Below are 11,315 nucleotides of genomic sequence, written 5' to 3'. Positions count from 1 at the left end.
GACTTGGCAGCGGATGGAAGGTATGTGTAGAGGTCCGGCGGGCGGCCAAGGCGAGGCTGCCGCCCGCCGGTGAAGCAGAATTATTAGCTTCTCAACCTGGCTCTGATACCATATTAAAATAATACATATTGTTGTGTATATTGATATGTGATATAATTACAAGAGAAATCAACTCTCTCTTTATAGAGAGAAGCAATATACATTGGATTCCAAATGATGGGCATTACCACCGAAAGCAAAAAGAGAAAAGAGAAAGCTATACAATTGGCAATATTATATTAACATTGACTAACGGAGGTGGTAGAGTTTTCAGATTTCAAGTTAAAGGTTGCGTTATAATAGAGTTTTAGATGCATTTGGCAACTTGGATATGGTTGTTTTCGATTTACTTTTTTATTTTTTTATTATTTGCTGTAATAATCCTCTCTATGTAAAGGTTATGCCCCTCATTTGTGTTGATTTTTTCTCCTCTTCTATAGAGGTTAGGATTCTTCCTCCAATAGAAACTTGTTATTTTTTATGAGATATTTTGCTATCACTATACGAAACTGATCTTTTTTTTCTTTTTCTTTTTTTTTTTTATCGATTTTATAATAAAGATTTTCCTCGTCATTTAAAAAATAAATAAAAGAAAAGAAAAGAAAAGAAAAGAAAAGAATGAAACAAAAATAAAGAATGGAAGGATAAGGAAGTTATAAACTTCTAAAAGTCAATTAGAAACTTACAACCTCCGGAAGACTCAGGCCGTTCCATAGGCGCGAATGGCTGCGGGATGAGCTTCCCAACTGCAACAACAAGGTCTGTATATACAAAAATAACTACTCACACAGAAAGGGCCTCTGTCTCTTCCCTCTCTCATACACACACTCTTGATGATGACGGAGAATAAATCAAGTACACGACACTTTCATATTTCATTCTTTTTGTCTAATTGTGTATTATTGTAATACTAATATTTGATATATACAAGTTCACATAAATTGAACCAACCAGTTACTCACTCAATTAGGGCAATATCCATTCAGTTCAGTGTTGATGCCTTTCTCTACTGTCAAGGTTCAAATTGTTTTTTTCTTATGCTCTGTTTTTTTTTTTGTTTTGTTTTTTTGGATTTGTGTAATTTGTTGATTTTTCTATAAGCTACATAATTAATTGGCTGAAAACACCAAGACAGAATGTAATTTGTGTTACTGTTGAGCTCTGACCTTTTAATAATTTTCCTTTTTAATTTTTTTCATTCAATCTTAAAACTCTCTTCTTCTAGTTTGGTTATATAACTGTTAACTGGTATATATGCTATGGAGACGATCCAAGCCATCTGGGGACGCCCTAACTAATTTTTTTCCCTCGTCTTCAGTGCTTTTAATGGATGTTAGATGTTGAATGTTTATTATTTTTTGTTTTGATTTAAATAATTAATATCTCACACAAAAAAGACATAAACGATAATACTTAATTTAAGAGTTTTTTTTTTCCCCACATATATTTAATTAGTGTTGTTTTATTTTTTATTTTTTTGTTAATTTTGATTGTTTATGGATGTAATATTAATCTACATTGAAAATAAAAAGATATATGTAATTTAATTTTTTTTTTTATTGCTGTACCTGTGCTTCTAAGGCTATATGTTAAAATTTTCACCCAGCCAGCTTAATCTTGCTCGTTTGGGAACAGATTATTTTAGTAATTTTTTGACTTTTTACGAAAAGAAGTACAGAAAAGTAGAAAGGTGATGTGACTAGTTTTAGTTGACTTTTTGACTAAAATAGTCAGTAAGATTCTGTTTTGGTGATAAAAGTTTGCAGGGTAATACCTCTTGTTGTACGAACAGAATCCACACTCTTTTTAGAATGGTCAAATTGAGGTTTGCTATGCTACTTTTCTTCAGCTAACTATATTAAAATAAAAAATTGGCTGAGCTTTTTTTTATTCTTGTACGGCTTCTTTGGATTGATGGGATTTGTGAGAAACTAATGTTGTGTTTGGTTGGGGATTTGAAGAGGGATTTGGAAAGGGAAAATGTGTGTGAAACTAGGTAAAATGTACGTATATTTTATTCACATTTCACCTAACTTTTCCCTTTTCCTTTTCAAATCCCTCCTCAAATTTTCCAACCAAACACAATGTGAAAGAACTGTAGAGCGATGGGTAAGAGGTGAAAAAATGGTGAGAAAGGAAGAGAAATTGTGAGAAAAAAGAACTATTTTGTTCCGGGATTTGTGAGAAACTAAAAGAAATTGTGAGATGAGTAAGGAGGTGAAAAAATGGTGAGAAAGGAAGAGAAATTGTGAGAAAAAAGAAACATTTTGGTCCGTTTCTCACCAAATAAATTTATAATGCCAAAATCACCCATGATAAAAGAAAAAGAACAACAACTTTGTACAGAATATGTAATTTAATACGAAAAATTATTTTGGTAAAAAAACCATAAGATACTTCTTTTCTTTTTCTCTTATGTTCACACCAAGCATAGTCTATATCTGGAGTATACTGTTATTTGTTTTGAGAGAGTTGTTTTTTGCTGTCACTCAGGAATTTTGTTCAAGTTTGATTTTTGATGTTTTATCTTGCAGTGATGTGAGAATTGCTATTTCTGGTGTATATATGTATTTCTAGTGCAATGGCTTCCAATGGTACCACACGGCATACATGTCCACTTCCGATGAAAGCTACATCGAATGGAGTGTTCCAGGGGGATAATCCTCTTGATTTTGCTCTCCCTCTCGCCATTTTGCAGATATGCCTGGTGGTTGTAGTCACACGAGGCCTTGCTCTTCTGCTGAGGCCATTAAGACAGCCACGTGTGATTGCAGAGATTATTGTAAGTTTCTTTCTTGTTTCTATACACATGTAAATTTGATTGGTGTGCAGTTCGTTTAATTTTTATTGGTAACTTGATTCCAATTGTTCCATGCAGGCTGGGCAAATGTAAAATCTTCCTGCTTCTTTATTATTATTTTTTTCTCTCCTTGTTCAATTTTTTTTTTTTTTTTCCATTTTTTTTTGAATTTCTTTTAATTGTTCTTTAGCTGAGTGCTCCTTGCATGCTAAAATATTTTTATTGTTCTTTTTATTGTTCTGAGCAGTAAAATCTTTTTATTGTGCATCAGAGAAAAAGAAAAAAGAGAAAAAGAAAAATATATCTGATATGAGCTTGAGTTGATACTTATTTTCAACTTTTACTTATTTTCAACTTTCATTTATCAATGATGCTTAAAAATGTCAGATTCAGTTTCCAATTTCTCCTTTTTTTCACATCTGGTTTTGTAAAGCAATTAGTAGACCAAACTGTTCTTATTTAGTTAAAGTGATGTAGAGTGATCAGTCGTTAATCTATCTGAACAACTTTAGTAACTCATTATGCTCCGAAACATCTTATTAACATACCAATAATTTGTGTTAGTTGCCTTGTTTCTGTTACCCTATAGTGATTTCATTTCTGGCTCTACACTAAAACTCCACTACCCCATTGCAATGAGGAAATTGTGACCATGCATTCATCTCATCCTTCACAAGGTTTTACTTGTCTGAACCACAAAATGATGTCTTATTGTATATTTTGCCTTCAGTATAGTTATTGTTTTGCTATCTTCGTTGATTTTTTTTTTATAGATGGTGTGTGTATTGCGTTCCACCAAAACCTTTTGATCCTGGATTTTCTTTATTGTTCTCCGACCTACAAAATCCATTCTTATTTATATTTTTCAATAGGGTTTTTTTCTTCTAACCTTTTATGGGTGGTTAACCTGTGTGATCCTGCAATTTCCTTTGCCATTCAAAATTCTACAGACATCTTTGACGAAAAGAAAAGGACAGTTCTTGGATTTGGGAATGAATAGAATAGTTCTGCTAGGAGTCATGGGAATTCCTGCATGAGTTCTATGAAATTGATATTTTTAAATATTCAATCTTGTTTTTAATAGCAATGAAAGCTGTCATATCCTCAATTTGACATTGGGTGAGAGTTTTACCTTGGGTTGCTTGTTTGGCAGGGAGGAATATTACTTGGGCCCTCCGCGCTTGGACGAAACAAAAACTATTTGCAGGCCATTTTCCCACCCAAGAGCATCACGTTGTTAGATACATTAGCAAACCTTGGTCTACTGTTCTTTTTATTTCTTGTAGGCATAGAATTGGATCCTAAATCCCTACGTCGGACAGGGAAAAAAGCCCTTAGCATTGCCATAGCAGGAGTTAGCCTCCCATTTATCTTAGGAATTGGTTCTTCATTTGTCATCCGAGAAACTATAGCAAAAGGTGTAGGCGGGACTTCATTTCTCATATTCATGGGTGTAGCCCTTTCCATAACTGCCTTCCCTGTCTTAGCTCGTATATTGGCAGAGCTGAAACTTTTAACCACCGATGTCGGGCAAATGGCCATGTCAGCTGCAGCGGTCAATGATGTGGCTGCATGGATTCTACTTGCTCTTGCAATTGCCCTATCAGGAAAAAATCTTTCCCCACTTGTCTCAGTTTGGGTCTTCGTGTGTGGCTGTGTTTTTGTTATTTGTTCGATTCTTATTGTGCCTCCAATCTTCAAATGGATGGCTCGGAGATGCCACGAGGGTGAGCCAGTGGAAGAGATGTACGTATGTGCTACCTTAGCTGCTGTACTTGCAGCTGGGCTTATTACTGATGCCATTGGAATTCATGCTATGTTTGGTGCTTTTGTGATTGGTGTTCTTGTCCCAAAGGAAGGGCCATTTGCTGGTGCTCTTGTAGAAAAAGTTGAAGATCTCGTATCTGGTCTCTTTCTCCCTCTGTATTTTGTCTCAAGTGGACTGAAAACAAATGTAGCCACAATCCAAGGGCTTCAGTCATGTGGTGTCCTTGTTTTGGTCATATTTACAGCCTGTTTTGGGAAAATTGTTGGCACGGTTGTAGTGTCTGCACTTTACAGAGTACCTTTTCGTGAAGCTCTTGCATTGGGCTTCCTAATGAACAGCAAGGGCTTGGTGGAACTTATAGTCCTCAACATCGGAAAGGATAGAAAGGTAATACAAGTATTGTTATTATCATTGCAAAATAACCCTGAATTCTTTTAATAGTTCTTCATCATTTGATTAACATGTGTTATCGTATTGAAAATGCAGGTATTAAACGATCAAACATTCGCCATCATGGTTGTCATGGCCCTCTTCACTACCTTCATCACCACACCCCTAGTAATGGCCGTGTATAAGCCTGCAAAAAGGGCAAGTAAGGCTGATTACAAGCATAGAACAATAGAGAGGAAAAATCCGAATACTCAGCTTCGAATCCTGGCCTGTTTTCGTAGTTCTAGAAACATTCCATCGGTGATAAATCTCGTCGAGGCCTCACGAGGAGTTGAGAAGCGTGAAGGTCTTTGCATGTATGCATTGCACCTCATGGAGCTCTCTGAAAGGTCATCAGCCATACTAATGGCCCACAAGGCAAGAAAGAACAGACAACCGTTTTGGAATATGGGTCAGCAATCAAATTCAAACCATGTTGTTGTGGCTTTTGAGGCTTTCCGGAGGCTGAGCCAGGTGTCAGTAAGGCCAATGACATCAATCTCTTCACTGTCAGACATGCACGAGGACATTTGCACTACTGCTGAGAGGAAAAGAGCAGCTTTCATAATTTTACCATTTCACAAGCACCAGAGATTGGACGGCACGCTACAGACTACACGAATTGAATTTCGGTATGTTAATAAGAGGGTACTCGAACACGCACCATGCTCAGTTGGGATCCTACTCGACCGTGGGCTTGGTGGATCAATCCATGTATCTGCAAGTAATGTTGCTTACTTCATCACAGTTCTCTTCTTCGGAGGCCGTGATGATCGTGAAGCCCTTGCTTACGGGGCTCGAATGGCTGAGCACCCTGGCATAAGATTAACAGTCATTCGCTTCTCTGTGGAAACCGAGGGTGTAGGAGAGATTGTAAGAGTCGATGTGGATGGCAATTCTACCACGAAATTGGGTTCAACAGATGAAGAGTATCTTAGCGAGTTCAAGGAAACAATTTCAGAAGACAGCTCAATCAAATATGAAGAGAAAATTGTAAGAAATGCTGTAGAAGCCACTGCCGTGGTCCGTGAGTTTAGTCGCTGCAGCCTCTTTTTGGTGGGTCGATCACCTTTTACTGAATTAGCTTTAGCATTAAACCGGAACAATAGTGAATGCCCAGAGTTGGGACCTGTAGGAAGTTTGTTGACTTCACCTGATTTTTCGACAACGGCTTCAGTTTTGGTGGTGCAACAGTATTATAACGCAGCATCTCCGAATTTAACCTTAAAGATTGCAGAAGAGTTGGGTGATGGAATTACAGGATCCAGCTAACTGTCTTTTCTTAGTTTGAATAAATTTGTCTATTTTTTAGTGCTGGCTAGACATTTAAATCTTAGGATCTTGGCTTAAAATGATCTATCTTTTACCATATTGTTATCAGTCAGATTTCTGAAGTTTCAAAGTTCTTTTAAGTGAACTCTGGGATGAACCTTGTGACTTTAAAAGTCCAAATAAAGCAACAGTCAATTCTAAAGGCTATTATTGTGATATATATTGCACTTGCTTCATATATGTTAATGTTTTCCAAAAGTTGGTTTATGCCAACCATTTGCTCCATTTTGATTCAGTTAATGGGTATAACTTATTTCCTCACAAAAAAAATCATCTTTCTGTTGATTTCCTCTTTTGAACAACCATATTATAGTACAGTTAAATGGTTGAGGTGGTAAACTTAATCCAACACATGAACACACCTAATTGCACTAATTTAAAATCCCTTTAAATCCTTCTAAATGTATGAATAGATTTAAATGAGTCATACCTTAAAACCTCAAGTAAATTGAGTTTAAATGATTGAACATGTGTATCTGTAAAAACTCGTTTAAATGTGCACTACCTCTACCTCTACCTCTACCTCCACCATCATGTACTACCACCCAACCACCAGTGATGGTTTCAGAATTTTCTGTCAAAGGGTGAAGGACTTTTATCAATATCTACTATTTAAGGGCATCTCTAATGATGCATCAAAATTTTTATCAAATTTGAGTAAAAATTTGTGTAAAAAGTCCATTTGATATCAAGTGCTCAAACGGAGATCTTTTAAGCTTCATCAGAACACCGGTCGACCGGGTGGACGACTGGAAGGATGTTTGGTCGGCCAACCAGGCAGTGTAAATTTTTCACAATTTTTTACCTTGAGGTGGTCATCTGAGCGGACGACCAACCGATCGACCGGCCAGTGTAATTTTTTCACAAACTTTTTCCTTGAGGTGGTAATCCGGGGGACATCTGGTGGTGAAAATCCAACAACGATGAACAATGATTTGATGAAAGGCACATTGGTCTTAAGTTTGATGAAAGAAAATTGTAATCATGGACTTGATACGTATTTGATGAAACTGTTGGAGTAGGAAAAGAAGCTACTTTTTATCACATTAAATTTGATGACAATTTTAAGTAATCATTGGAGATGGTCTAATTCAAATAATTTGACAATGATAATTTAAATTTCTCAAAAAAAAAAAAAGAGAAAATTGAAAACTTTAGCACATTCATATTAATATTTTTACCAAAGAAAAATGTAATTACATAAATTTTTATAGTACCCTCTATAAGTCTTGGTTTGGCAAACTTCCCAGGTTAAATAATCACAAAAAGACAAAAAAAAAAATCAAAAAAGCCAAAAAGTCAATAAGCCAAAAAAGCCAACAAAAAGTTTGTCATTCCAAAGGCAAAAAGTCAAAAAAGCCAAACTAGATAACCAAACAAACAAAAAAGTCCCAAGTTAAAATAGTCAAAAAAAGTCAAAAAGCCAACTAAAATGGTCATTACCAAACAACCCCTAAGTATTCATATTTTGAAATCGTTGCATGAGGTTATTATATTTGTTTCAAAATAAGCGGCAAGCAATCATTAATTAGTGTTAGACTTAATCTTATATCGCTAATTTAAGTCATCCAAACTTGATTAATATAATATAAGGATATCTCCACTTATTGACAATTAATTTTGAGATGGATTTTTCAACAAATTAATTTCCCATTCAATTGGGCAATTGATTGTTTTTATAAATCATTATTAAATAAGTTCTTGAGAAAATAAAATCTTATTTGGTGATAAGAACATGCCAAAACAAATAAAGAAATATGTGATATTTAATAGATAGGGTGTTGAATGAGTGACATGTGTCACATTTCAATGGATATGTAATTTGGTAAATTTCAAAATATAAGAAAATAGGCTTGGTGAATTTCAACAGATATGTTGATTTCAATAGATAATAGTCATTTTGGACAAATTGTGTTCTTTTACCCCAAAGATATTAGAGTATGGGCCTAATGATCCAAAAGATTAAGAAATAAACTTATAACCTGAGTGCCCTAAGTTCTTTCTATTGACAAATCATTTCAATTATTGTTGATAAAAAAAAAATTAATTTCACAAGTAAATACGTTGATGAGTATATGAGATCCCTTTTTTATCTCTATCAATTTTCTAGCAAGATTAATCAAGTCTTTGGCCTAATGATTGTATGACATCAATTTGTTGTGTACATCTCTGTAGCTTGCTTTTTGAGTTTCTTTTGGATATGACTAGCCCTACAGTTCGGACTCCCGTAGTTCTGAATTTGATTTCACAAGTGCAATGTGAAATAAATAAATACAAATGAGTCTAAATCTGACAAATCTTTTGGAAAATCGATTTTGAATCAAAATGCCAAAAATGAATTGTTTTGCCAGATTACAGAGTTGCCACCTAAATGTTTTTGAGAAACTTAGGAAACTCGACACTCGTGCTAAAGGCCATTAGTCCGTCATCACCAAAGTGTCTCAGCTCGGGAATTTAGCTATCAGAGGGGAAGGTCATGAATTGAGCACACTACTCACCCGATCAAAGAGCGGCCTCTATTAATCATGATGTGATTTTTATTTAGATTATATGCTCTTGTTCCGATTGTTAAATTAACATGATTATGTGTTGCACACAAGTATAGGCTAATTTGTAAAAATTGAAACATTTGATTTCATGTTTGTTTGAAAAGTGTTTTGAATACGCGTCACTTGAAAAAGTGGGCTCGTATGTACATCAATCAATTTACTCTAATTCAAGCAATTAGCCTTCATCCACTGGCATTCAAACAGATATATCACTTAAGCATTTAGCCTCATGGAATATGCTTGATATGGTGACAATCACATGCAATGCAATATGCTAAAGCAATAAGTGCTCACCTAGTACTCCAAGGCAAGCCAAACAAAGCAAAATAATTAGAAAACATACATGCCCCTAACTTATGCAAAATGATTAATGTGACACATACAATCACGCAAGAAAATAGGCTCGGCTACTAGCATGGTATATGATTCCATTCAAGACATATGATAAATCACGTATTCATTTAAGAAAGTTGAATGCGACATCAGTTAGCATGATGAGCCAAACCTTAAATGCATGCGAGACGAGTGTATGCAAACATGGAAAATGCTAAGGAAACATGATGTTTTATGCTACCAAAATAAGTGGGTAAATAAAAGGGAGAAAGAAATGGGGTTGGAAGACATACACCATCAATACAAGTTTTCCCTTCGGGTAAGAGGGTCCGAATGTCCAATTGTCCGAATTAATAGCTAACTATTACAACATCAAAAGAATGAATTGAGCTAAACTAACAACTTGTTATCTATTCGAATGAATTCTAATTTAACTAGCTATCTATCCACAAGGGTATTGTAACAATACTAACTACAACAATAATATACAAATGAAATTGCAACCATAATATTTACATCTATAATAATTACAAGAAGAATAATAATACAACAATGATTATTACAAGGACGCTAATAAAAGAATTGATCTAAGCAATCATGAGGATGATCGCATGCACAGTGTTTAGAAGCTGTTTTGTCTACCCAGACTGCTCTGCCTCACCTTCAGCCACTGCCCTCTGTTTCTGCAACAGGTCATTGCTTACCACACATTGGAGGCCTGTCGGCCCCTAATAAGGCTCGGTCGGATCCCAATAAGGCCGGTTGTTCCTAATTTTCTTGCCAAAACCTGTTTTGTGCTTTGAGGTGAGGTCAGTGCAGACAGAGCCTTTTTAGGTCCTGTTTGTCCCCCCTGCTCTTCTTTATCATGTGAAACCCAAAAGAAGAACAAATTCGCGTTCAAAACCATCAATTGGCACAAGTTGATGGCTTGATGATCCCAACCACGTTTGGACAAAATTGATAAATGTGATGAACAATGACCAGCCCTCCCTCTTATTATGAAGGCTCAAAGAGGGAAGTAGACATGCTCTAAGTCTTATCAATGTATCATGGATTGATAAGTGACAATTCTCGGAGCAATGGACTTGACATAACGTCTGTCCAAATCCAACCAACTTTAAACATTTTCTTTGTGTTAGTTTAGTTCATTTTAAGCCGATTTTATTGGTCCTTTCCATCCTTTAATCAATTTGTCCAAAGTGATGTTTAAGTCCACTAAATGAGAGGAAATGTCAAACGAGAAGTGATTCATAGCATGAAAGAGAGACTACGCCTTGACGATGAACCTTTGTAGAGATTAAGCCATTGAGCATAGGTCTTTTTCCCATGCCTTGAATAACCATCAATCTTTTGAAATAACTCACTCTCAAACAAAAGAAAAAAAAAGAAAAGAAGGAGGTTGCAGAAAGGACTTATTGCAAAATTGATTATTTAGAATGACACTCTTGACATAAAGAGTAAGTAAAGAAAAGCTCTTACAAGATATTCAAAGCAAGGATAACAAAACAAATAAGGTATAAAGACTTATAACACAACAAGAGAGGTATTCGAAGCATAAACTATTTAAATAAATTAGGACAGCTCTAAAACAGCCCTAATACGTGAAAAACAGTGACCCAAATTTATGTTAAAGAGCACAGAAAGGTAGGAAAAAATAAGAAATCACAAGGCTAGTAAACAAGAACAAGGAGAGGTGGCCAACTCGTCAATTTTTGAGAGTTTTAAACCTTGTTTTTTCAGCTCTTTTAACCTTTGAAAATTAAGAAAAATAGTGGTAGATCCAAGGAGATGAGCTATGAAGTAAGGTGCAAGAAAGGGGGTCAGCCCTCTTTACCTTTTGTAGCTATTCAACCCCAAGTTCCAACACTTGAAATAGACTCAAAACAACACAAAAACACTAGAAAGAGATAGAACAATACTAAAATGAAAGCAAGGGAAAATGTGGCAAGTTTGTACCTCTTGAAGAGAACAAACTTTTATTGTAAACCAAACTCAATCCAAAGGCCCTCTCAACCTTGAATGATGATTCACAAGTCTCAACCAAGGTTCTAAGGGGCTGCCCTAA

The 11,315-nt window shown here is 35.5% G+C and overlaps 1 protein-coding gene across 2 annotated transcripts; it reads left to right on the top strand.

Annotated features, from left to right (window-relative positions):
• Positions 1 to 304: 304 nt before the first annotated feature.
• On the top strand, positions 305 to 6,528 carry LOC114276290 (cation/H(+) antiporter 18). Of its 2 annotated transcripts, none has more exons than XM_082902570.1 (4): positions 305 to 798; positions 2,574 to 2,821; positions 3,993 to 4,994; positions 5,094 to 6,528. In XM_082902570.1, the coding sequence occupies exons 2-4, from the start codon at positions 2,621 to 2,623 to the stop codon at positions 6,306 to 6,308; spliced, it is 2,418 nt and encodes an 805-aa protein (XP_082758696.1). In that variant the 5' UTR covers positions 305 to 798; positions 2,574 to 2,620; the 3' UTR covers positions 6,309 to 6,528. The 2 variants fall into 2 exon arrangements, with proteins under 2 accessions (XP_082758696.1, XP_082758697.1); XM_082902571.1 differs by having other exon boundaries at positions 734 to 894.
• The last annotated feature ends 4,787 nt before the right edge of the window (positions 6,529 to 11,315 follow it).

This window comes from Camellia sinensis, chromosome 13, assembly GCF_055761805.1.
Source record: "Camellia sinensis isolate YWXY chromosome 13, ASM5576180v1, whole genome shotgun sequence".
Lineage (NCBI taxonomy): Eukaryota > Viridiplantae > Streptophyta > Magnoliopsida > Ericales > Theaceae > Camellia > Camellia sinensis.
Note: the sequence above shows the minus strand (reverse complement) of the source record. Positions and strands in the feature narration are given on the sequence as shown.